At 43.8% G+C, this 27,381-nt stretch overlaps 2 protein-coding genes and 2 long non-coding RNA genes across 8 annotated transcripts in view; 2 read left to right on the top strand and 2 right to left on the bottom strand.

The window, feature by feature from the left end:
• kidins220a (kinase D-interacting substrate 220a) overlaps nt 1-4,909 on the top strand; it is a 41,444-nt gene extending 36,535 nt beyond the window's left edge. For all 4 annotated transcript variants that reach the window (XM_052086169.1, XM_052086168.1, XM_052086167.1 and 1 more), the window contains 3 exons: nt 839-1,057; nt 1,630-1,851; nt 2,226-4,909. In XM_052086169.1, the coding sequence (XP_051942129.1) occupies nt 839-1,057; nt 1,630-1,851; nt 2,226-3,002 (1,218 nt within the window). In that variant the 3' untranslated portion in view covers nt 3,003-4,909. The remainder of the gene's footprint in view (nt 1-838; nt 1,058-1,629; nt 1,852-2,225) is intronic.
• On the bottom strand, nt 132-1,630 carry LOC127614818 (uncharacterized). The gene is made up of 2 exons (XR_007966706.1): nt 1,242-1,630; nt 132-1,077 (listed from the first exon to the last, which is right to left on the bottom strand). It is a non-coding gene; the product is annotated as an uncharacterized LOC127614818 (long non-coding RNA).
• Nucleotides 4,910-5,530: 621 nt separating the features above from the next.
• LOC127614819 (uncharacterized) lies at nt 5,531-27,034 on the top strand. 2 transcript variants are annotated; one of them, XR_007966708.1, is made up of 3 exons: nt 5,531-5,594; nt 9,787-9,929; nt 25,558-27,034. It is a non-coding gene; the product is annotated as an uncharacterized LOC127614819 (long non-coding RNA). The 2 variants fall into 2 exon arrangements; XR_007966707.1 differs by lacking the exon at nt 5,531-5,594 and adding an exon at nt 8,223-8,581.
• On the bottom strand, nt 6,238-8,164 carry id2a (inhibitor of DNA binding 2a). The gene is made up of 3 exons (XM_052086236.1): nt 7,674-8,164; nt 7,519-7,580; nt 6,238-6,914 (listed from the first exon to the last, which is right to left on the bottom strand). The coding sequence occupies exons 1-2, from the start codon at nt 8,043-8,045 to the stop codon at nt 7,524-7,526; spliced, it is 429 nt and encodes a 142-aa protein (XP_051942196.1). The 5' UTR covers nt 8,046-8,164; the 3' UTR covers nt 6,238-6,914; nt 7,519-7,523.
• Nucleotides 27,035-27,381: the final 347 nt, after the last annotated feature.

Below are 27,381 nucleotides of genomic sequence, written 5' to 3'. Positions count from 1 at the left end.
AATAGTTAATGTCATCTGTGGTGTACAAAATAGTATGAATAGGGAAACCATTCATGAGTTCATAATACGACATTAGTACAACATATTAGTATTTATATGTTGATTGAGAGAGCAAGATGCAAAAAAATGCCTCATCCTCAATCACTTTATTGAGAGGGAAAAACTTTTCAATTGGATTATTTTCAGACTGGTTCAAGCCCTATTCCTAAACCATTTCACCAAACCATTACCGATGTTTGCCATCCAGCAATTTTCTATAGTGCTTGTTCTCATTAGGGTCGTGGGTGAGCTGGTGGCTATCCCAGCTGCCTTTGGGCAAGAGTTAATATGTACCCGGACTGATTGTCACCCAGTCGCAGTTAGCGATAGAGTATCCTCTCATATTTCCTCCCAAAAGAGATTGGACGCATTTTGTAATATCACATCCTGTGCTAATATAAAATATTGGAATTGAGATTTCATAACCAGTCTTACGAGAAGCCTTGAATTACTAACACGTGTTGCAGCCTCCTAATAAGTCGTGGTTTTAGCAAACATCTGATGCTCAGCTCACATCAGAGCAGCTGGAAAGTGCTGCGTCTGTACGGCCTCGTGCACTAAACCAGTGTTGCGTTGCCAGGACGCAGCCAGCTCAGCCATCTGGTCGATGATGGCCAACTGATATCTGGATGAAGGGAGGTCATTGTCAGGGATGAGTGGACAGCGAGTGGCTCCTCATAAGGAGCAGCTCAAAGTTCCCCGTCTTGCTATTTCCTGTTGCCTTGTTACATGTTTGTTTGTATGTCACAGTGATCTCACTTGGGAGTCTGTGTTGAGTTAACAAACTCTTCTTCCCAAGGTGATGGAACAACGGCTTGCCGAAAGCCAGGCTCTGCTCGAGGAGGAGTCGCGAGCTCCAAGTGAGCAGGGCAACAGCGTCTACAGCGCAGAGCCCGGCAGGCGCTTGTCGGGGGCCCAGCGGGAGGGAGGGACCTTCAGCCTCAATCTGAGCTTCGAGGAGCTCAGTGGAGCAGGACTAGAAGAGCGCCCGAGACACGGCAGCAACTCGCAGTGGCCGGTCAGTCCTCTCTCTGGCAGCTGCTTATGTGCAAACACCACAAGATATGATCAGGTGCAGGAGGGTGTGCATTTTGTAAACGATTTTTTTTCGGCGTAAGCATATTTAAATGGGACATTCACGGTCGTACTCTCAAAATCTTGTCACAAAGCCACAAAGTGCTCTTCGTGTTGGCCGCATGTACTTTATTCATGTAGTATAGAGCGAGAAAAGAGCACACCAGAGGAAGTCAGCGCTGTTCCGGGATGTATCAGCAGACTGAAAAAAAGCACACAAGGGGCCCCATGGTTAATATTTTCACCTTCAGGTTGGATTTGCAAAATCTCTGATACATCAGCAAACCCATGTTTAAACTATAGGCACCCTTGGAGCAGATGCTAACAAAAACTGAACGAAACAGTCCGTTTAATGTAGTCCTACAACCACTGTAAATTACAGCCACAATAATAAACATACTGTTCAACATATTCAACACTAATTTGAATTTTTTTCCATTCAGCTGTTTAATCGTTTCAAATTCGACTGTGTAGATGGTACATAATGTGGCCTTTTTTTCGTTGTCTTGTTGCCAGGTAGCGAATCTCCGCACCACAAGCATGTCCAGCCTCAACTCGCAAGAATCGTCCAACAACATCTGCAGGTTGACGAACAGGCAGCAGGCAGAGTACCGCGACGCCTACCAGGAGTACATTGCTCAGATGGCCCAGCTGGACGTGTCGGGCGGCGCGACGGAGAGGCCAGTGCAGCCCCAGCCGTCGACCTTCCTCCAGGCAGCCGGCTCGGACGATAAAGGGGTTGGTGGAGAGTCATAAGCACACTGCAACAGTTAGCTTGTTACAAGAAAGATGAGTTATTATATATTAAGAAGTGTAGATTTGTACATATGTGCAGGAGATAATCGACATGTAAATTCAAATGTACACCCAAGGAGATTGCATTTCAGACCTCCAATGGGATGAATGGCCGTCAACAGCAGGAGATGTATGTGTGGACTTAGCCTCACACATCATAGTGGGAACGGCGAGATCATTGCTACTTACTTAATTGCTAACTTTGCGTGCTTTGGCACCAAATGCTGAAAAGAATTCGCTCTCCAGAGACCACCCATCCAATCAGTATACTTCTGTATATTTTTATGTTCTCATTGAATTCTTTTCCCACTTGACAGGCTAAGGAAGGAGCAGACCAAGATGGCCGCAAGTCCTTCATCAAGAGGGTCTCCAAGGCGTCTGACGCCGCAGACGTTCCCTCGGGGTCTGATGGCCAACTCCTCGATCCCATCAGCGAGGAGGATGAGAAGCTGGACCACAGCACGAGCTCCAGAAACAACACGGCCGAGTCGCGCGTCCGCAAGCTGTCCAGCGATGATGACTCAAGCCCGGAGGAGGCAGACAACACCACGCCGCTCCTCCAAAAAGAAGCGAAAGCCAAATCCTCACATTTTCTCACCAAAGGTATTTTGGATCCAAAGGAGTCCACTGAGAGCTCTCCGGAGCAGGCAGCAGGAGAACCCGGTTTGGCGAAGGCAGCGGCGTGGTCAGGTGTTATGGAGCTGGAGCTGGAGGGTGTGGTGAAGAAGCGAGGTTTCCTCCCCAGCAGCCTGCAGGACTCCACGGCGGCCCGTATGTCCATCTGCTCCGAGGCGGCCTCCGACGCCAGCCTGATGGCGAGCAGCCCGGACGAAGGGTGGCCTCCCGGCGGGATCAGCAACCTCAACCGCAGCGAGAGCAACACCACGCTCAACAACAACACCGGCGACACCAATTCCAACACCAACAACAGCATCCGCCAACAACAACAGTTCGCCACCTCCCCCACCAACGTCTCGCCTGCTGTCATCATCTCACCGGGCAGCGGCAATGCCACCGTCACTACCGCCACCGTCCACCACAACCAGAACCTGCGCTCCATCAACCTGGGAGACGAAAGGGAGAGCGCCCTTTGAGATTGTTTCTAATCCTAATTCAGTAATCAGTGTTGTTTCGTAAGGCTCAGAATAGCGTTTTTTTTCTTTGAGAAGCAGTTTTGCTTATTAATGAACTTTCTAATTTTGAGGAGCAGGTCAAAGGGTTATGTTAAACCACAATAGAAACATTTGGTGTCGGTTTATAATCAACAAGTTTTTATTTCATTTATTTTCATGCCTGGAAACATTTCCACTGGGGCAATTTCAAAGACAAATATGAATATCATTTTAAACTTAGTATTTTTTAATTGGTTGTATTGTCCTTTAGCGGGGCGGCCCGGTAGTCCAGTGGTTAGCACTTCGGCTTCACAGTGCAGAGGTACCGGATTCGATTCCAGCTCCAGCCTCCCTGTGTGGAGTTTGCATGTTCTCCCCGGGCCTGCGTGGGTTTTCTCCGGGTGCTCCGGTTTCCTCCCACATTCCAAAAACATGCGTGGCAGGCTGATTGAACACTTTAAATTGTCCCTAGGTTTGAGTGTGAGCGTGGATGGTTGTTCGTCTCTGTGTGCCCTGCGATTGGCTGGCAACCGATTCAGGGTGTCCCCCGCCTACTGCCCGGAGACAGCTGGGATAGACTCCAGCCACCCCCCTAGTGAGGATCAAGCGGTTCGGAAGATGAATGAATGTCCTTTAACGAAGCAATTTTTTTTCTTTAATATATAAGATCTACTGTAATGTAATTTTGAGAACATTTAATGTGCAGATCTCAAAACTCAGTACTCAATACTTTTAATTTTGGAAGCCGCTCCTCTCGGCTGATGTACGCATAACATAATTTCCAGTTTCAGTCCTGTTCAGCTGTGTAGCATCGTTTATCATTTTCTCTAGAGACACTTATCAAACTGTCTGTCTCTTGCTGTTCAAAGATGTATTCGCTCCTCGTTTAACGCGGTTCCAGCCAGACGTCGGTGACGTGTTCTCAATCACCCAAGCACTGAATTCCAGTGTTTCACAATTCCGTGTCAATTTTAGGTTAGCATTGCAATTAGCATGGCTTCTCCATCTGTCTTTATCACCCCTTGATGAAAACAATACTTTCCAAAGCGTAGCTGGATGATTACTCACTTAGGAGCGACATCGCAACATGTTTAGCGCACTAGCTCGCCAACCAAAGCTTGCTGCTCGCTAAGTAGTGTGGCGTATGTAGCAGCAAGCTTGCCACTGACCTCTTTCCCAGTGATCAGTGACATAAGCGTGCTGCGGCATGTTAATGTGCGTTCGTCTGGCCAGGAACAATTTTTGGGACCGTCTCACATCCCCGCAGAAAACTTTGTGATCCTCAGTTTTGCAAGTCAGTGTGTTGTAATGGATACAAAGTGTGAATTTTAACTTGCAAAATGTGATGTGAAACCACTTATTTCAAGCCTGTAATGTATGTAATAGAATTTAGTCTGTTAGGATGGAACTGTAGAAGCTGTATCTTGTTAATGATAATATGGAACTTTTAAAACTACAGCTACAGCATTATCATACTACCTAATTGCACCTGCATTTTACCTGTTGTGAAAAATTTGGGGATGTTTTCGTGGGGCACATAATTGTTAGTGATGGGTTGAATCAGGCGTCTGGGCCGTGAATTTGACACCTGAGTTTTAAAATGTCATTGGGAAAAAAAAGTCCAAATTCAGAATGGATAATTGTGCAGTTGTTGTGACATTGTGACACTTGTTACATAGAGCTAGTTTGTGTGGTGATGGAATGCTACATGTCGAAGAGTGTTGTGTTTGCTGTTATCGATATTTACCTCAGTGGTTATGTGGAGTAGTGGACGATTCTTCTGTCACAGGTATTTGGGATATCTTTGAGTGTTCTGATATGATTCTGTCTCCTTAACTTTGTCAAATTGTTTCACTATTTAAATCAATACACTTTTAATGGATGTTCAAGCCATTGGAGTGACGCTTTTCTTTCTTTTCAATGCAGGAGAATCTAATATTTCAAATTGACTGCGTCGAAAGGATGAGGGAACTCAAGAAGCACATGCCGTCGCTATATGGTGGTCCGATAGATGGCGCACTTTCCCTACAAACTATATGTTATTTGCACAGACGAAGGCTGTCAAATTTCTCAGTGACCCCCTCCCACCTTCTAAACGGGGTACACAAAGGGTTCTTTTGAGGACACTAATAAGATACTTTGAATAGTTTAAAGCAGCTTATCCGTTTTTTATCACGTAAGAAGTTTCTACCTCTGTATCTTTGGGTTTTTTAAAAACTTCTGGCCTTCCTGTTTGGGTTTCGCACGCACTCTGCGTGCTTGTGTGGGCTTTCTACCACATTCCAAAAACATGTTGAGTTCATTGAGGTCTCTAAATTCTCCAAATGTATGAGTGTGAATCCTTGTTTGTCTATATGTGATCTGCGATCGACTACCAATTTACAACCAGGGTGTAAAACACTTTTCGCCCAAAGTCAACCAGGCTCGAGCTCACTCGCCGAATGAAATGGACAACAGCAATTGAAGGTACACTTGCATGTTAGCGTATCCAAATGTACACGTTTTCTGTTTTGACACTTGGTCATTTTCAGATTTCTGGGACAGCGCCTGCATTGGATTGTGGAAGTTCATGAGGTGAGCCATGTTCCTGACAAGTCCTAAAGTTAGCCGGTCTCCTAAGTATCAAATTGGGGACTTCATTATGTCAACAAAGCCGTCATGTGCTTTTTACTCAATTTGTTTGTAACTGTCTCATTTGCCATTCAAAGTTACATTTCCATAATTGTGTACCCCCTCCCAACATTACAACCAACAGCCCTTTTTATCTTTAATGTCTCAGTCTGTCGCGCGAAACCATCTAATCCTATTTACTCTACATGGCACCCAAGGAAGTAAAAGTGCAGTCAGTGCGTCCGACAGCGTTTTATGCAAGCGTGCGCCCTGAGGTGCTGCTTGCCTTGCTGAGAGTGACACACTGCTTTTGCACCATTCTAGGTCACATCGCTGTGCTTTGATCAGGACCTTCCGTTTTTTTTTTTTTTTGAAGAGCTTTCATAGTGGGCGTGTCTCCAAAGTGCACCAAATAATCGTACAAGTATATTAAATGAGCCTTTGTGGGTTAAATGTTTTTAGGTTTTTCCAATCAGTTCCTCGATTACGGCGGTGGTTCGCATCAATTGCTTTGGTGCACCGGGAAGGCCCCCAAACCGTCAGTTTCACACATTCAATCTTACATCTAGCACATTTCACCATCGCACAGAATGAAAAGATGCTCAGGTTGCTTTTGTGATTTAATTTTGTATAAAAAAAGGTACAATTTACATTACTTTTATAAAAAGTTTCATCATAAGTACAACATTACACTTTTTGCAGAAACGCCTGCAACTATACATAAACTCCCGAGAAGAGTTCACAACGTGTCATTCTTTTTCAGTTTTCATCTTTTAAAGAACGTCCAGTCCTTCATGTGCCCACAATCCTGACAAGACAAGACTAAACTTTTTTTTTACAGTATATAACCAAGTTCCCACCTCCGCAAAAAAAGCGAAGACTTCAACAAAGGGAGAATAAGAGGAGGAAGGATGGGGGAATTATAATCATCCTCATGACAATAATCTCTTTTTTTTTCCTCCCACAATTGGGAATATAACGTGCCTTCCATTTCCAGAAAGGTCTTACAAATAATAATTAAAAAATTCTTAAGTTAAATAATAATAATGCGGGGAAAACAAGCACATCACATCATAAAGATTGTCCCATAAGCAAAGTCTCTCATGATGGAGGGAGGAAAAATAATCCAGCAGGCCTGGAGGAGGACAGAGGTGGTTGGATTTTTTGGTAGTTTTTTTTTTTCTTTACACCCCCTCCCAAGGAAAGGAAGCCCTGTACGCTCCCCGGGTCCTGTGAGATTCTTTTTTTTTCTTTTCTTTTCTTAAACTTGTCTTGACCAAACACCTGCAAAAGATTGAGAGAAAAAGAAAGAGAGAGAGGCGTGTTTAGAAAAAGGCAAACAGGGCAGAGAGAGATCCGGACAGACTGGCGCCAGGGAGGAAGCCGCACACTTTTTTAACATTTAACCAAACACTCCCAATACTAAGCAAACCCTGCACTCCAGATGTACACACACATACACAAGTTTAGCCTCCAATCTGGGGAAGAATCATCGTAATTGCCGCTCAGCTGGCGCCTACCCACTTCTTGTACCAATTATGTGCAGACATGGTAGTAGCGAGCAATCCAAAACAGCCATTATTTTCCTCTCTTTACAGATGCCCTTCATTATAGAAACGAGAGGCTATAATACGGCCCTGACAACTGCTACTTTATTAACCCTTGAGCAGCCTGACAAAGTGGATATTGTGCATCCGTTTGACTGCAGTAATGTTTTTAATGCATGAAAAGTAAACATATGGTACGGTTGGGATCTTCGCGGACAGGATGCGCAAGCATATTGAGACGCGATCGGAACAAATGTTGCTGGTGATTGGGTTGCGGAGGGGGAAAAAAAACCTTGTACTTGGCCGGCATGCGTGAGCAGACAGGAGTCCAGACTACTCACCGCCTTTAACGATGCAGAGTCCGGCTGTCATCTGTCGTCAGCTCGGATGGCAACTCGGGAGACTGCAAACAAACAAACAAAAACAGAGCGCACCAAATGTTATTTCCTCGCCGTGACAAGAATCATAATAGAAGCCGGCGAGGAGAGTCTCGTACCTGTAGCGAGAGGATGCTGATGTCCGTGTTGAGGGTGCTCAGCGGGGTCCGGGATGGAGCTGGAGGAGGAGCCCCCTGGCCCGGCCGCGCGGGGTGATGAAGGTTCGTCCCCAGAGCGACGTTAGAGTCGAGCGCGATCTGCAGGTCCAGGATGTAGTCGATGACGTGCTGCAGGATTTCCATCTTGCTGACGTTCTTGTTCTGCGGGATGCTGGGCACCAGCTCCTTGAGCTTAGAGTAGCAGTCGTTCATGTTGTACAGCAGGCTCAGCGGGTCGTCCACCGGGGTCTTGCTCCGCGACAGACCCAGCGAGTGCTCCGACAAAGCGGTGGTGTTTTTTCGGAAAGAACGAACGGGGCTTATTGCTTTCATATTTTTTTTCTTCAAAGTTAAATTTGAGTATCACGCGAGTTTTTCTCGAGTGTTCCTTCTTTTAAGTCCAATATCGTCAGGCGGTCGTCGTTCGGACTGGATTAACAGAGAGGGAGTGAGCTTTATATAAGCGGCAGGACGACAGCCGAAAGGGAGGCAGAACCCAAGCACCGATTGGCCAGAGTTGACATGTCATTCCAAAGACGCTCGTCCTCCCATTGGCTGTCTGCTCAATACTCCGCCTCTCTTCCGCATCGTTACCGGTGGCAACGAGAGCGGGGAGGCGGGGCCCCGAGGGCAGCCTCGACAGCTCGGGTGGGCAATTTGGAAAATTAAGCTCTTACCTGTTTGTGATCAAGAGAATTAATGCAGCACAAGGTTCGCGATTGACTTTGACAAGGTGTGGCCAATAACTGCACAAAGACCTTTTTGCCCCCCCCCCCCCTCCGTTCGGACTGGTTTACCACCCTATAAAACAACAACAACAACTTTGGGGGAATTTTTGAGAAAACATCCAACGTGTTCGGCAAGTCAATGTGTGTATTTATTAGCCTTCGTTTCAATATAGAATAGATATTTTGCATACCTCCTATATACTGTATTCACACATGTCCGTCAATAAAAGTGGACATGTGGTGAATTTCTGAACCCTCTCTCTGCCGTGCGTGTGTGCGCTTGACAGCGGGCATTTAGACATACTACTACTAATTATTACTACTAATATAAATAAGAAAGCATATGAATATTTTTCTGTGGTTAGCGCCAAACGAGACCAGGCGCGTCTGATTAATCCACGCAAGTCCGGACCGGTGTGAACTTTCTGTGAAGGAAAAGCCAAGATGTAGGTCCACCACATTTTATTATTAGTCATCGTATATTTTTCACCAGATTAAATTTCGTGCTAGTACATGTAAATGTTGTGCTATTTACAAACGCTTTCCATTGGTTTGCACAGAAAATACGACCGCGCGTATACACGCGTCGACCACTTTATTAGGTACACCTGCACTCCAGTGAGTTTTAACACAAGAGCGGCTCACAACTAATGCGGTTTGCACATTAGTTAAACCATCACTATATATACAATTTTTAACCATACTTCATAACCAACATACTCAGCATAATGGACTACGGTTGTACAGTAATGCAAATTAGTTCCACGACAATAAAAAATACAGTTAAATGAATACCTCCTGATAATCTCAATCAAAGGTAATAACGCAGAGTGCGTTATTATCTTTCTAAAGGTGTGCGTTACCTTTAGCTTTAGATTTAACGTGTTTCAACAAATAATTACAACAAAACAATATAAGGAAAAAGAGGCAGGAAAGTTTACGTCGTTGCAAGTAATCTTTATGACGCGCATACATCCACTAATCTGACCAAATTCAGTGTTATCAATATTGTAAGGGTGGTTACTCGATTGGAGGTTCTCGCTCCTACCGCGGCGACGGAACCTGAGCGTGTGTGAATAGTTCGCAAGTCTGGAACGCGCTATAGTCAAACAAGCACCAACCTACGGCTGTTGTAAAGGGAGAATTGCAGTGAATATTTTGGAACCGCGAAATTTCGTGTGTCATCGTAAAACGAGGACCACTCGTTTACATACGCGACACCCGCTCACTACATGAAGCAGAGACGGTGGGATTCTGGCGCAAGAGCATCATCAATAGCCTCTCTCTCTCTCTCTCTCTCTCTCTCTCTCTCTCTCTCTCTCTCTCTCTCTCTCTCTCTCGGACAGACTATCTGGCGCCGCCGTGACGTCACTGGATTCACAACAAGACCCCTCACAAGCCCCTCGAGGCGCCACTCAGGCGGTTTCCATGGCGACTACGGGTGTCAAATCGGAGGAGGGCCGGACTCTTCTCAGCTGATCGACCCGAGGTCCGAACACACAAGCATACACGCGCACGCGCGTGCGCACACAAACACACACACACTGGACCAGTGATAAGTGATGGAATGTTATGTTTGCTCGTTTCTTCTTTCTCTCGCTCTGTCCCTCTCTCTCTCTCTCTCTCTCTCTCTCTTTCTCACTATCACTTTTTAAAGGAATAGTAGAGCGTGTTTAAAGTCCACTTCATTCAAAATGGTCAATAAACATGTACAGTACGGTACACAGAAAACTCCATGTTTTCTCTCTCTCTCTCTCGCTTTGTAATTTATGCCTTTACAAATATTGTGGTTGCAGTTTGCAATGTTGATGGCAATATTTAAAGTCATGATTTGAATTGAAATGACGATGATGGTTAAGGAGGTATTAAAAACTAATATTTAATAGAAATTAATAAGACACACTTAGAATATGAAGCATATTTAACATACATAAAACGTATACATGCTAGTCAGGGATCAAGCAACGCTTAACCACCCTAAGGAGGTGTGGTTGACCGCTATACACCTGTGACCAGAATGATTGAATGAATATTTAGCTATCTCTCTAGTTATTTAGGTAGTTAGCGATCGATCTATCCATTCATCCATCAACAGCAGAACAAATGTGGCATCGTAATGTCAAAGAATAGTAATGAAAAAAAAGGAAAAAAATGAAAATTGTGCAGTTTAGCATAAAACTACAAAAGAGAATTGAAAAAAAAGTACTGCTGTGACCAAAAAAATCCACAAAATGTGCAGTTTTAAGACAAAACTATGGAAAAACTGCAATGTTAAAGCAAGAAAGACAAAGTCTTTCCATAGGAAAAGCAGTTCAAAGACTTTTAGTTTCCAGGCTTTTATGAAAAAAAGTGTGCATTAAGTACAGTATTGTTACACCTGATCATTATCCTAAAGAAAATGGCATGTTATGGCATCTGGTCCAACCCCGACTGGCTGATTAATTAGGTGTGGTTTGTAAAAGTTTGTAAAATTTGCAGATGCATGCAGGAATTTGGGTCACCCTTGCTTGAAAACTTTTTATTTGTCAATGTATGATTTTGGTCAAAACATTGAATAAGCTGCAAATAGCTCCACATATGCACTTTCGAGCCTTTACCCAAAGCGTGTCCTTCCCCCATCCTGTCCTGTGATCTAGATGTAACTCATTCTCTCTCTCACTCTCTCTTTCTGTCTCTCTCTCTGTTGTAAAATGAGAGGCACTGGGAAAGATGAGTTGGCCAGATTGGACCGAGAGACAAAGGCATCACCATGGTTGGCAAGAGCCAGGCTGGTCATGGTAACTCGAAAACGTTTCACTAAGCAATGCAATTCAGTTTGGTTTGCAACATAGAACCTGTCAGATCAGTGCCGCATGTTTGGCTTGTGTTAGGGCGGAGATGTCCGTTGATTGATGGAGGGTGCAACGGTCGGTGTGTCGCGTTGGTCATTTATACTTTCGGTGCCGTCAACAAAATAGCGATTGGGCCGCTTTAGCCTAAACGGTCAAGCCAAATAATTAAGAAGCGATTGCGATAAGTTTCGAGTGACCTTGCTCTTGTTTCAATCCCACAGTACCGTTGGTCAGCTTCCTCTATTCCAAGGGGAATTGAGACCTGAAATGAGGTTATGAGAACTCGTCTATGGTCACAAGTCTAACGGCTCTGGGCTGTTCTTGACAGCGTTGGCATTCATCCCCTTGAAGTAACAACTTCAAGCTGGTCACGGGGGCGAATAGCATCTTGCTTATTGTCGTGGCGACCTCGCATCACCTGCTTCAGTGCGCTAAAATATTGATGGGCCAGCCTGGACACCTCACAGGTTGTGTTGGGGCGAGCGTCTGTGCTAGCGTTACTGCTTTGTGCTATTGGCTGGAGAGCAAAATGCTCAGAAAATGGATATCTCAAGATGTAATGTCATGATTGTTATTTCTTCAGTTTGTCACCATGTTCGAATATTGATGAACCAGCCTGGACACCCGTCAAGTCATGTTAGCTTTAACATTCGTGGCTAATATTTCTATAGAGTTGTGTGTAGTGAAAGGATTAAAAAATCGCCAGCTATATTTCAAGACACGTAACTTGGGCTGAACAATTCATCACATTTAAATTGACGTCGCTGTGTAGTAGAATATGCAATTTCCAAATCGCAAAGGCTGCAATTTGAGAATGAAACACATGCACACACACACACATCAATTTATTCCTAACCGTTGCTTTAAGCAGTGGATCAGAAGGATAAAAGTTGATTTTATTTTCATAACCCGATCAGTAGCAACAGTGCAGTACACATCGTTGCAATGAAGGATGACAAATAATCTGCTGTCCTTTGTAGAAGCAGAAGTAGCATTTCAATCACATGCCACCTGAGTCACACACCACCCCACATTGTTATTATCACTAAACACAGGCAACAGTAGTTAGGCTTTGAAATAGAGCATCGATGCATCCTTGCACTTCATCCGTATGGTTAAAGAAAACACACATTCCTTTTATTTTTTATTTTTTATTTTTTTATCAATACAAAGTCTCTGTTGCTGCTGATTCTGTTTCCCATGTTGCCATAAAACCACAACGTGTCTCGCTCTTACCCAATCGCCATCTATTTCCATAACATAGAGGGAAGAGAGAGTTCATGTAGGAAGCACAAAAGTTTGAGCAGAAACAGAGCACACTGGCTGATGCCTCTCTTCGCCTTGTACCAAATGTGTCGTTCTTATACACAGGTTTGATGTTCACTACGCCATACAAGTCAGTGTTCTTAAAAGTGATGAAAATACTTCTCCAAAAGAATTGAATGATATATTTTCACCACTAGACTCTAAAAGCTAATTGCATCCTTGGAGAGAGGGAGCCAATCTTTCCAAATTTCTTGTTGCCGGGCAGAGTTCAGGCACTCTAAAATGGCCCCTGTCAACACGCTGGTTGTCACGTTGGACTCTTTCATTAAATTCAGTGGCAAATGTAATTTTGATACATCAGTCAAGTTGAGTTTGAGCCTGGTCACGGAACGAACAAAGCTCAAAATGTTTTCTTGCTTGGTAATTCAAACTAAACTAAATATTTGAAAATATGCCCGACCCGCTGAGGCACATGTAACTGATCTGCCCTAAATGCAGAGTCAGCTCTGTGCAGGTGTACCACTGTCGTAGACCAAGGTCACCGACCCCGGTCCTCGAGGACCTCTATTCCGCAACACACCCGATTCAAATGATCAGGGTCGTTATCAAGCTTCTGCAGAGCTTGCTGATCATTTGAGACGGTGAGTGTAAATTTACCCTCGCTTTTAATTGATTCTTCTTTGACGCGTTCAGCTACGCCCTTGCACGCGCTTTAACAAAAGGACAGAGAACCAGCAAACCAAGCCATTTATTGCGTGTCAGCACACTTCCCTTTTTTTTCAGCGACTGGAACTGCCTGCAATATCAGAGCGGCCGTTCAGCACATCTTGCTGTGGCCTCCCATGCAGATTTGCAGCAGTGAGCACGTTGAAGTGGTCAGGTGGATCATTGAGCGCATCACAACAACAAAGGTTCTCACGGCCATAATCCTCTTGGCCTCTTATCGCTCACCCCTCCTCCTCCTCCTCCTTACCCATCTCATCGGCTCACAGCTCAGGATCAGACCAAGCAGCGGCAACACAGACTGCCTTTCCCCTTCACTTAATATCCCCATTACTTTCTCTTTTGTCTCTTCTTTCAGCTTATCTGCCCTGCACGTCATCATTCTCGCTCCCTCGCTCTCTCTCTCTCTCTCTCTGCTGTCTTTTGACACCTAATCTGTTCTTTCCCCCAACATAGACCCAATTCAGCCTTTTCAGTTACAAAAGCCAAGTCACTTTTGAAATGAAAAGTTCTCAAGGAACACAATGAGACCGGGAGGAGGTTCGCAAACTGAGCAGTGGCATGCAAGTCGATTTGATTATTATTGATTCGACTGCATCAAGTTTGCTCATTCCTCTGGGGTAAAGTTCTTTTTGGATCATTGCAGAACTGTTTGGAATGGTACCTGCTGTTTGGCATGTTTCTAGCATGGAGTATGTGGGCAGGGGTGCAAAAGCTATTCTCAGCAAGGTAAATAGTGGAATCTGGCAAGGAATTCAACAAAGAGGAAAAGCTATGGTCCAATCCGATCCACTATATCTGTATTGAGTTTGATTCAAGCCAAAATGACTGGACTGGTATCGGATTGTTTTTATTACAATCTGTCCAATCTCAAACACAATCCATCAACCCAAATTATTTCATTTATGCTCACCCTCACACTTAGCATGACATGCTAGCAGGACAGGATGGCATGCGTCTATTTTCCATTATTCCGGAAGTAAAACTATAACCTGCTTTCATGTCTAAGAACCATGAATAAAAATATGGTTCTACTAGCCTATTGCTACGGGAAGACCAGCAAGCTGAGTATTTTTGGTTGCGCTTTTCCAATGTTAAAATGTGGGACCGGCGCAAGGTAAACAACACAGCTAGGTTCCAATAGCTGCCGTGACCGAGCAAAAAAGGTTGGATAACCGTGAGTGCGTTGCCTTGTTTACAGCTGTTTATTATCAACCAAGCTAGCCTTTAGCATTAGCCACAGTACCCAACCACTGGTCATCAGATTGACTCGAGCTCAAGTGTCAAACTCCGGTCCCCAAGGGTCGTTATCATGCACGTTTTCTGTCTCTTCCTGCTGCAACACACCTGATTCAAATGATCAGGATCCTTATCAGGCTCCTGCAGAGCTTGCTGATGAGCTGATCGTTTGAATCAGGCGTGTTGCAGCAGGGAGTGATGCAAAACGTAGGAAAGCGGCCTTTGAGGATGGGAATCTGACACTTATGGAGTAGAGCCCGCTCACCGCTGTGTGAACTGAGTTGATGCTCACTCAGATATAAACAGAAAGAGTGTAAGTGCTTTTGAAACTGCTTTACACGCATTTGATTCGCATGTATCCCATCGGTTCTTCATAAGCACACGCAACTCTTTTTCTCATTTAACAATGATCCGCAGCAGTGTGTAATGGCGGTAAAACTAGTGGTGTAGCATTAATGCTAGCTGCTCATTGGCTAACAGAATCCTATAAAGTGCTCTTTTTGTACTATTTGATTGATTGTCTTATTTTTTGTATCAAAAAGAAGAGTTATGAGACAAAGCTGCAAACACAAAACTGAGCATTGAAAAGATGAAAAGTACTGAACAGCATTTTCTAGACCTCAAACGAAGGTTCAAATACCTGGGAGAGAAAGACACACATCCAGTTGCATTCTGTCAACAATCTCGTCAAGCGCATCCCTATTGCCATGAATGCCCCCCACGTGAACTCTGAAGAACACATTCGCCCCCTTGTCCCATCTTCGGCCATGCCGCAGCACGAGCCTCTCGGTTAGCTTTGCAGAAATCTTGCTTGAAGTTAATTCACAAGTCTGCAGATTTTACAGTTCTTGGATAGCTTCCCGAAAACATCCCTGTAGTGTTTCATTGTAAACTTTATGATGACTTGACGGTGTTTCTCAATGAACGGTGTCAATCACGGAGTCCACTGCGGAGCAATCTTGGACGGGGTTTCCATGATGGTGTCACCTTTTGATCTTTTTCTTTCAGGCCATGCATTTTGAGATTCCAGCGCATCTTGTACATTTCTAACTCCAACACTCTTTCTTTAAGCTCCTCATTTTCTTTGATGAGACCAGGCATGTCTTTTTTTTAACTGCCTGAAACATTTCTTTTAACACCTTAATCTCAGCTGCATTTATCTCCACAGTTTTAGTGATGTCTGCCACCATGACTGTTTTCTCTTCGCTAAACACCAAAAGGTATCCAGTTCATCTGTTAGCTTTTCTATAGCCTTGATGAGGGCCTCGTTTGATAATGCAGGCTGTTGGACAACATAGAGAAAATGTGCATCTTACCTCACTGAAAATTTTCATCTCAATGCAATGTGGTTTGCTCCAGTATCATTACCCTTTGACAGAGTATCAAATAGATAAAGACCTTTAACAGTAGAGACACATAATTGCTTGCCAAGTTTACTGATTCGTGTGAACGGAGCTTTATTAGAAGGGACCTATTCGAACGCTCCCCTTCGCAAAAGCCCGCACAGGTTAGCGGCCGTTTATTTTGATCTCAGCAAAATAGGACCAACCTTCAGCCTCTGTTTGGTGTTATTAAAAATAAAGAATAATAATAAAGCTCCAGTGAGAGAATCTATACGGCTGCAGTGTTTTCACGCTTCATGAAACTTTTGTGTGTGTGCGCCTTTATATTACTGGGACCTATTGGAGTAACAGGCTAATGGAATTAAGGTACTGGGTTTCACTTGCCCTTGCCAAGATTGAGCATTAAAAGGATGAATAAATAGCTCTCACTAAGTAGATGAGATGGAGAAACTGCGTCGCTTACACGGCCAGGGAGCCCGTGAAAGCGGACTTGGAATGGAATTAGCAGACAAGTTAAAATGCTGAACACAGAGGAAGTTTTCCCCGCATGCAAGCGAGACGAAGAAGTAGTGCTGGAAGCACACCTAACGACAGCCTCTCCACGGAGTGCGTGGATTTCTATATTTGCCAGCTAATTACTTACATGAAAAGCCCAATCAAAAAAAAACAAACAACAAAAAAAACAAAAATCCAAACATTAACCAAAAATAAACGGGCGTTTTGTTTGCGTCCTCAGTCAGCTGTGCCAGCAGCAAGTCGTCTCCATTACACATAATTCATGTGATGTTTGTGTTGCTTGCCGGATTAGCTGGGAGGCGTTGCTGTTGGCGCGTGCTGTAAAAGGCTCTCATCTGTATTTTAATGGACTAAGAAGCAGTGGGAGGATATGGCGCCATGCCACAATTACACACTGAATGAGGGGCCTCCCCTCGATGCGGCAGGTAATCTGTTTGTGAGAGGCTTTTTAGCCGTATAAATGGAATTAGATGACGGTTTGATGACACATTAAAAAGGCAACAGTGCACGCCGACATGTTTACCTCCGAGCACCAGGATTCCTTATTTGGTCGACCTGAATTGGGAATTTTGGGCCATTTTTTCTTCTGCGCCGTGAGTGAGAAGAGGCAGTATAAATAAAACAGTGGAAACTGTACAAGAATCTCAATTAGCAGATCAAAGACCTCTGCCGTGGTTGTAGTGATAACCAAGGTGAGACAAAGGTTAAGCTTTTGTGTCTGTCCGTTATTAGGCAATTCCTGGGCAAGGAAGGTCAAATAAATGGGAACCGAATTCAAAATAAGAGAAAATAATCACTGCCAAATGAGTAAAAATAGATGTTTAGAAAGTGATAAAAACTACACAGCCTTGTATTTTTGGTCATTTTGGCACCTGTTTGTTCCTGAGCATTTGCTTTCTTGTTCATGGAGAATGACATAAGACAACAGGAGCGTAACATTTCTAATCTGGAGTCAGGGGAATGTTTCCATGAAGAAACTGGAAATAAATTCCTCCTTCCTCCATTCCTGTCAAGGGAAAAGGAGTTGAGAATGACTGTTTGTCTGTTAGCAAGCTCGTTTTTTTCTGGTGACTGATGGAGGATGGAACCGTACAGTTTTGAATCAAATGGGCTTCAAGTAGCAAAAAGAAAAAGAAATCACCTTACAGTACCTGCATTTCAGAGTTGTTTTTGTGGTAGCTGTTCCATCTATCCGGGTTCATGTATGTGATTTGTATTTTTGGACAGTGGGGCATACATCAAATCAAACCATCATTTCTCAAACAAAAAGAGAAAATTGATTTCCATTCATTTAAAAAAAGTGAAAAGAACAAAGGTCGTCACCTTTGTTTTTTTTTTTTAATTTTAATTTGTGTTCGTCAATATGCAGGCTAATTCCTGGTCCATGGACGATGATGCATGACTCAAGGGCAACGATAATAATTCTGTTCCATGTTTTGTCGAGATAAAATACATTCCACGAGTAAAAGGGAATAAAATGTGGAATGTTGTATTCTTGGTAGCTTTTCCATCGGTTAATTAGCAGATTAATTCCTGGTTCCTGGAGATTGACATATAGCAAAAAAGTTATAACCGTTTGTAGTCCGGGGTTGAGGGAATGGCTCTATCACCACTGAAATGGTAAAAACGAGGAAATGAATTCCTCAAACATTTACATTTGTTAATTAGCAGGTTCCTGGACAATGACATAAGATTGGCCTGAACCATGTTCAGTTCTGGGGTGTGGAAAAAGGCTGCATCATGTTGAACAAGGAGCTGAAGAGCCAAATTGTTTGCTCAATGAATGGACCGCTACATTTCGAAGTACATGTACTTGCAGGTCTTTCTGTGACTAGTCCAGTCTCTCTCTCTGAGCTGGCTGATGACACTGTAACACCCCGGAGCTTAGTTTCCACTTCCCTGAGGTACTGTTGATCAATTGTGAGGTGTGGACATCAGAATGTGAGCAGCATGTGGATGAGGACGAGTAAAGTGCATTTTAGATTCATGCTGAAATTTCACTTGACAGTCGACGAGACAGCGTTTCGCAGAAAAGTCAGCAGCTCTTGAATCAAACGCTTTCCAGAGAAGATGACTGGAAGTGACCACCTAATCTGGAGGCACTTTGTTGCCATTTGGAAAGCGTAAAAATCCGCATGCATGCAGCCTAGCTTGAACCCCCAAGCCTCCTCCCCACAAACTCGCCCCCGTTCTGTGTTATTGCAGAGAAAGCTTGCAGATGGCCGGGGCCGTGTAAGGCGGCTCTTTGGAGGCCTTTCACAGCGTGGCTGGAGGAGGAGAAGGCTTGTCTTCTATCAGCGGTGTTGACATTGGGATGGCACCTAATTAGGTTTAGGCCCAGCACAGCATGCATGCTTAACTAGGCTGGCCTCCGCCTCAGGCTGCCGCACTGATCCCAAGGTGACTGACTCCGCTGCAGCCCACCAATGATACTCCACGCCGCTCATGGATTCTCTCTTATTGAGAGATAACCATGACCCCGTTTTGTACAGCTGCTCTCGCAGGAATGTAGTTGGATGTTGCACATAAGTTCAAACAGACATAGTATTGAAAAAAAGGCCTTTTATTTTGAAATAACCTTGACTCGCATCCGTGTGACTCGATTAATTTGTAGGCCAATGTCAAATCCATTTTCTCTCTGGAAATGAATTGAAATGCCAGTCATCCACCCGCCACGTCATTTTTTTTTTGTTTCTGGGGAAGGAAAATAGCACCGCATTGTATGAAAACACATTACATTATAAAAGAGAATGAATTTTTTTTTTCAACGTTTAATTAATAAGGGTGTAGGAAAATCGAGTTCAATCGAAAAAATTGATTTTGATTTAATAGATCTGAGTGCATTGAATCAAGTCATTCTATTTGAAAGTGTACCAACCTTGTATAGTACCACACCCTATGTATTGATATGCATCAAATCTTTGTATTGGTGGGACGCAAACCCAAAACCTCAATATGGCAAAAGGTGTGTGTGTGTGTGTGTGTGTGTGTGTGTGTGGATGCGTGTGCGCATAAAAATTATTCATTGATCAATCTACCTCTCTCTCCCTTCTGTTATATATAAATCCAGCTTCCCATTTACACTTCCAAGATGTATACTCCCCCCAAAACCCCCCCAAAAAATCTGAATTGTGTAATTTGATTCATGTGTAAATCCAGCCTCAATCCATAAACAGACAAAAATAAATGCAGATACATAATTGTAGAGTCGTGCCGATTATACACTAAGGGACAGAAAAAGACTCCTACTGTCGCTACTCCTATTTCCGAGAGCGTTGCGTCAAAACTACTTTAACGCCTCGTTTAAAGGCCAAGCGGCATACTTGCTGGAGTTGTTTTGACTTGCAGACGAGTTCTAATGGAGCATGATGTAAGTGACATAAGGTTTGATTTGACTTTAATGATGACTTGACCCCGGTTTGCCAAGGAAAACAAGATCTTGAATGAAAGGCGCACAGGCATAAAGCAGTATAGCGAATAGAAAACCGAGGAGTCAGACAAAACCACAAATAATGAAAAACAGCAGTACCAAATTGCACTCGAATGCCTTTTACAGAGGACAATGAGTTCAACTTAAGTTGTACATCGACGGAATAATAATATATGACGTGTGGAATGTTATCTTTGAACTGTGCGTTTTCTTGAGAAGAGCTTCCTTATGTCGTCTTAAATGACAAGACAAAGCGCGACAGAGGGAAACTGACAGAAGCTCTTGTTTGAGATCCGTTTCACACTTGTCTTCCTTCCCCACGGGGCTGCGCTTTGTGGCATCATAAACAGCTTCCTCGTGTGGAATTCCCATTTAACAAGCAACTACCAAGCCACCCCCTCTGATTTCATTTCCGCTTTATGGCTCGGTTGGCCTTCGCTCAAGAGCCATGGTCAAGCGAGAAAAAGGATATGCGAGAGGGGGGGGGGGGGAAGGGGATGCGGTGAAGCTGAATGCGTGCTGATTAACACAACACTTGGACTTGTGAATCAGTGCATGTAGTGTGTACGAGCGCGATTAAACAGGATACGGTCGTTAACAACGGTCCCAAATTGAGGTTGCAAAGTTACAAACGTTGCGCATCGAATTCGTTGACGCAGTGGCATGAGAATACAAGAAAGCATACTCAGCGACTGCCTTTTCATTGGATTTTTAAATATTCATTTTGAGGAAATTTATGCACATGCAGGAATTGGCATCACTGATAGGTCATAATGTTTTTTTGTGTGGGTTTTTCTTTTTGGTCTTGGTGGAAGTATGTGTTCTTCTGAGTGTTGGATTAAAACTCACTCACCCCCTGGCACATCTCGTATGCCTTGCAATAGTCCGGGGTGTACCGTCTCTCGTCCAAAGTCACCTCGGATTTATGAATTCATCAAATTAAAATTCACACCTTTACTATACATTCGTATTCTTGAACCTTGGTGAACGTCTGCGTTCTGGTGAGGCCTATTCTCGTTGTGAGGGTATGTGACCTGGACCGCTTTGAAAGAGGAGGGGGTGGGGGGTGGGAGGAAAGAGGATGAGGAGGGGGGGTCCTTTGGAGTGGGAGTCCGGCCATATTCAATAGCGGCTCCTTTGAGCGAAGAAGAGGGGAAGACGTCGGAAGAAAGAGGACAGAAGAAGAAGAAAAGTGAGCCACCCAGGCTTCATTACCATGTCAATCTGCAGAAAGCGAGCTGGAGTGGGAGAAGCGGGCCGGCCAGAGCCCAGCAGTGGGGCCGGATCCATATGGTGCTGCCGGCTCGGGGATGAATAGTGAATAGATGGAGGAGCGCCTGGGCTGCTGGAATCTGCCTCCAAGCCTTTGTGAGCAGGATGACCAAAGACAAGAGGGAGCTCTGCAGATGGCCCGGGCTATAAATAGGTAGCTAGTCTATCTCTGTGCTGTCACTCTTCTTCACCCCCCCCCAAAAAAAATCCCCCTTACCCGCCCAGCCTCATGTGATGCCAAGTCCATGGACACCAAGTCTCGTGCTGTCATTCCCCATCACACGGCGTCACACCATCACCGCGTCCTCTTGTAACACGCCTCGAACCCTTCAATGAGGGGCCCGTGCAGGAATACGTGCGTGTGCGCACTCGAGGGAGTTGCTAAGTTCCTCCAACACGAAAGCTCAAGAAGGCATCGAGACTGAGCAGTTGTGTTTACAGTCCAAACTTGTCGCAGATGGACTTTAAAGTGAGTGATAAATCCGTGTCCAGATTGAGGGTCCTTTTGTCATTAAACTAAGCTTTAGCGCTGCTCTCCATCTGGCCGTGCGTGTGTGCGCGCGCGCACGCGTGCGTGGTTGTGTACCGTGGACCAAGATCCGCCAGCAGAAAGACACTGACGTCAAGCCCTCCTTTTTTTTTTTTTAAGTATAGCTAGTAAGCTAGCCTTCTGCTCTTCTTTTTTTTAACCCCCTAGCATGTATTCTCTCCATTAGATTCTAGAAATAAAATCTAAAATATTTACTACAATAACTATGAAAAGCAATGGTACTAATATATTGTTGATAATAATTTTTGATGTTGTGCCAATCGTTTTTATTTTTATTTTTTTGGGTGCCGTCACACACAGTGCAGCGCCAGTTGCTGCACACGCATATTGGTGGTGTGTGACATGCTCAGACTCGGAGGTGCCTTTTGTGAGAGTGCACACCACAGATTATTGTTAGTGAAGCAAACCGGTGGTGTGTGTGTGTGTGTGTGTGTCTGTGTGTGTGTGTGTAAGCAGTCAGTCAGTGAGAAACAGAGAAGGCCGAGCGGTCTGGATGACAAAGGTCTGGACCACACGGTAGATGTCCATCAGTCAGGCTTTGACCACCTTTGTGAGCCTGCCAGTGTTTTTGTTGTTGTCTTTCATTGCGTTTCAGTTAACTTCATCTCAACGTTTCATCTCGTCAAGGCTTTGGACTCTGTGCTTCCAACTTTATAAGAACAATTTGAGGGAGGCCTGAGGCTATTTGGGCCGGCATGCAGTCCATAAAGGCATGCCTGACTTGAGTTTGGTTTGGAAGAATTTGGGGAATGACTCCAACCGAATTAAGTCATTTAGTCATCCAATTAAGGGATAACCTTGTCTGCGTTGTGTCTTTGTGTGAAACACATTGAATTGCCTTGCGTATAAGTTGTGATATCCATAAGACTGCCTTCCCTTGCTGAGACTGCAAAACTTCCCCGTTCACCTCAAGCATTTCAAATATCTTTTACCACTTTTGTGACTTAGTGTTTTGAAAGCTTCTTCCCAGCACATCATTTGTTGAAACTCCCGCAGACACTTTCTATATATTTCAAATGAAGATGAACTGCGACGGGATATCGAGCCAAGCGCTCAGAATAGCTGCGGTGAGGAACACAAGGATACGTTGTGTGTTTATCAGCTTTTATTTGTTGCTTCACTGTGTCGCAATCCATCATGATGGCGTTGTGCTGTGTGTCACGCCATCCCCACTACTTAAGTGTTAAAAAACAAAACAAAATACAGAACAATTTTCCTGCCATTTGCAGTAAAATGTTTGTCTTCGGGGAACGTGCTATCATCATCATGCGCTTGGTCGCCACTCTGACATGTGAAAATATCAACAGTGTGGCGCCACAAGGTCACAAACTATCACTTTGGTCACACGCTATATCATTACAAGGGTCATTATGTAATGCACTCGAACATTGGACGCTACCCGCTTTCACACAGGCATCTTGCAAAATTGCTGCATCGGGGCATCGACACGCCTTTTTTCTTACAGTGACTTTCGTTTTTTTTTTTTTCGACAAGAGGCTCTGCATCCCAGCTTCGAATAATTCAATGTGTTATGTGTGATGTTTAAAATGCAATATGGCAAATAATCATTCAGTTAAAAGCTGGGGGGGGGGGGGCACAATTTTTCATCAGTACTAATGGGGGGGCCACTTAGCACTGTGCAGTTTATAATCAGATGTATGACCAAAACGCTGCTTTGTATCTGGACGAAATACGTGCATGTGTGCAAACGACGTGCTTTGAAAATATGTTTTTTTTTTGTTGTTGTTGTAGTTGCGAAGGTTTCTCTGGCAATAAAATTTGTGCCATTCAAGAATGGCACAAAACCGCTGAGCAAGAAACCATTTGGTGAAAGAACTCATTTTGTACATTATTTAACAAAAATCAACACACTCAAAATTTGTAGGTACTGTGTTTGTCTCCTGCATGTCATTCAAAATCCGTACAAAAAATAGTTATAGTATTGGGTCATTTTCTGCCATCTAGTAGGGAGTGGGGATATTACCTCAAAATTTTGAAGTTACGAAGAGAGTTAAGAAATTTCTTCCACAAGCAATTAATTTCTTAAGCAGAGGAAGCACTCTATTGCACTCTTCTGCACAGAGAACTTGGATGTTGTTCCTTATTTCAACCGGAGCCATCCACCCAGCTCGTGGGTTACCGTCCCCGGTACCTTGATCACGACTGTTACCTTCCACATTTTCTCCAGTTCTTCCTTCAGTCCTTGGTATTTTTGCAGCTGTTCATGTTCTTTCTGTTGCTATATCCATCACGACTGCCTTCTTCTGCAGTTTCTGCACCACCACCACTATGTCAGGCTGGTTGGCTGTCATCAGATGGTCAGTCTGGATGTCAAAGTCTACCACAGCGGGGACAACTATGGAATAATTCAACTCATTTTGAAAAAAATCAGACTTCATTCTTGCGGTCATGGTAGTTGTTACTCATGCTAAAGTTATTGTGGAGGAAAAAAAAAGTGTTGCTATTGAATTATGACAGTTTTCTTTCTTGTGGAATTGTGGCTTCTCCATATTTAGTCTCATGCATGACATGTCTTCCTGCTGCAACATACCTGATTCAAATAATCACTTATTTTTGCCCCATGTAAAATACTTTGCACACAGTGGTGGTTGTTTTAAAAATTACAGTCGATTCCTGTCGCGGTTCAGCACCCCCAAATTTTGCTTATTCGACCCCCCCTCCCCCCACAATATTTTATTTTGGGTTTTTTTTCTGGGGGGTTTTTCCCCCCATTTCGTTTGTGTTTCATGGAAAATGTATACTGAAATTTAATTAACGTCTTCTGAAGAATTTTTGTGGTTTGTAAAAAAAAAAAAGAAAAAAATATTGAGTGGTGGACATTAATAAAGGGGCCACTCAGAGTGTGGCTGTGCGGGGTGCCAGTTGCCCAACAGTAGATTATGGCCTTGGACAGATGATCAATTATTATTAATGAAAAATTATTAATAATTTCAGTTACCCTTAAAATTACACACAAATCAAATTCACAAAATTCTGTGTTTTATTGGGTGATTTAGGTATTTGTTCCTCTATCTAACTATAATTCTGTCTCCCACAGTTGGGCTGGTGCCCATGTGCCTCACAGTTGTGCACAATCCAGCACTTTATCTGTTGGACAGTGACAACTGCTTTCAACACAAAAGGACAGTCAGGCTGGTGTTAGATCTCATGCAGGCGTCATCCTGCATCTCCTGTCACTCTAATGTTGTAAAGGTGGTAAATTGCTGAGTTTATAAAGGTCAGCCACAGATTGCGGGGGCCTTAACAATTTTACACAGAACGAGATAATGCCAGAAGAGAATTGCGACATGGACAAAAGTGGAAAATTTACGGCTTCAAAACATTCGCCACGGCTTCACAATCACTTGTTTTTCCTCCGTTTGATAACTCTCTGGCCTTCATGAGGGTAATACTGCAAACTAGTCCAAATGCAAACCCAAATCTGAACGTGAACACAAGCATCCGTGCACAATATGTCTGATTTTAGTGTAATAACAGTGTCAAAAATATCCTGAGACTTTCCAAATGTTTGCGTTTTCAGGCCCCAAATGCTCTCATGCAAATGGGGCAGATTGATGGCGAGCAAGTCGTAGCATCCCGCCCGTTTGACTCTTTGACTCCTTCTCCTTTTTGGGTGGAACCCAAACGATGACCAACCCTACAAAGTTGTTCTCACACTCTTATTCCGTGCAGCAGTGTGTTATGATAATGATGTGCTATTTTTACAACCTTCTTCTATTATTATCTCCACTACTGTGGACTTTCACACAGAGCATAATCTGGCACGCCGCCTTTCCCACCGCTGACATAAGCACAAAAAAGAAGAAAAAAAATATGACAGCGAGACAGAAGTTGTTTTTGTCTCTTCCCCTTTTTCTTCCCGCGCTTCCGCATATGGTCCCCCATTCTGCCCGTCTGTCTGTCTATCTGTCTGTGTGTCATTACAGTAAATCAGAGGGCTCTTCGGTTTTATCCCAGCGTCCTTCTGGCTGGAGCAGATGTTGGAGCCCAGGACAAAATGCATTTCCCCCTGCCGAGAGCAGCTTTTCTTGCCCTTCTTAATGGCGGCTCCTTGAAATGCTAATGCCACCACATTAGTGCAACGGTGGTCCGGCATAGTGATGGTGGGAACAAGTAGAGACCTTTTGTCAGAGGAAGTATACTTCACTTCATTAGGTACACATGCACACTGACATCTACCACAATAGAAAACAAATTTACAGACAAGGATGCTAATGTTTACACTGTCTTTCACATGAACCCTTTCAGCGACAGCGGTTACTACAGTGGACTGCTTTTTGCCTTCATCTTTGAATATTTTTTCCCACATGTGCAAATCTGCCCAGTTGGTAAATTTTTAAGATAAGATAAGATATCCTTTATTAGTCCCACACTGGGGAAATTTACAGCCTCCGGCAGCAAGAATGTAGGTAGAAAGAAGAAAGAGGAAAAAATATATATATATTTACTTTCCCTAAAATACATGCCGCACATTCTTCCATGACTGTGTTTGAGCATATTCAAACACACAATATGCCCTTTGATTGCTCGCAAATATAATTTTTTCTCATTTTATTCTTCACTTTAAAGTGGTAAACTTCTTTTTGCACTTGTGTGCTGATGAATGTCATTCTTCATTTGGAAAAAAAAGTGGAAAAAAAGACAAGTAAAACAAGACCATTAAGCATGAGTTTAACATTAATCTATATTTTACCTTATATGAGCAAGATTTCATGAGACAAAGAAATTACATCAAATTCTTTGGAACATCCTCCATCCATCCATTCATTTTCCAATCCGTTTTATCCTCACAAGGGTCGCGCGACGTGTCGGAGCCAATCCCTGCTGTCTTCGGGCTGCAGGCAGGGGACACCCTGAACTTGTTGCCAGCCAATCGTATGGCACACATACAGTAGACGGACAACCATTTGCGCTCATACTCACAACGAGCGACAATTTAGGGTGGTCCATTAAGCTGCCACGCATGTTTTTGGAGTGTGGGAGGAAAGCGGAGAACCTCAAGAAAACCCACGTAGGCAAGGGGAGAAGATGCACACTCCACACAGGAAGGCTGGAATCGAACCCTGCACCGCTGCACATCCTGCAGACGTGCTAACCAGTCGAGCTGCGTGAGTTGATATTTTTAAAACAATCCATACAACACTCCAGAGAGAGTAAAGTGTTATCATCGCACCAGCATGAACAAAAGTGAAACTTATGTGCAGCAAGATAAAAAAAAAGACATGTCTTGGTTTCCACCAGTATTGGCATAAACCACCTACCAACATGCAAATAAAAAATTAAATAAAATTACAACAAGAGGGAGATGTTCAAAGCCACCAGCTCCCTCCCCAGATTTTCATCAAGGAGCCACAAAAAGAACAAGAAGCAATCTGTATTTAGCATCAGGCACGAGCAGTCATTTTGATTCCAAACTCTCCGGAAGTGTAATTGATGATCAGCCACTTCGCTTGCTGATACCCCCCCCCCCCCCCCCCCACCGTCTCCCAACTCCCCTCTTCCCCAAGGAATCAAAACCAAAATAAATACAAAAATTTGCGCTTTCAAGAAGATTCCGCGACAGCAGCTGGAAGAGCTTGGGTGCGACGAACAGCAACATAGATGTGAAAGTCCAATTAAAAATCAGGTTTCTCAAGTTGCACTGCAGTCTTGCATAATTGTCAGCATATCGATAAGACGTCGGTTCATTGTGCGTCATAAAAAAATTAGCAGCCACAGCATAGCAATTTAAAGTAATTAGACTCCGATGG

Source organism: Hippocampus zosterae, chromosome 14 (assembly GCF_025434085.1).
Source record: "Hippocampus zosterae strain Florida chromosome 14, ASM2543408v3, whole genome shotgun sequence".
Classification (NCBI taxonomy): domain Eukaryota; kingdom Metazoa; phylum Chordata; class Actinopteri; order Syngnathiformes; family Syngnathidae; genus Hippocampus; species Hippocampus zosterae.
Note: the sequence above shows the minus strand (reverse complement) of the source record. Positions and strands in the feature narration are given on the sequence as shown.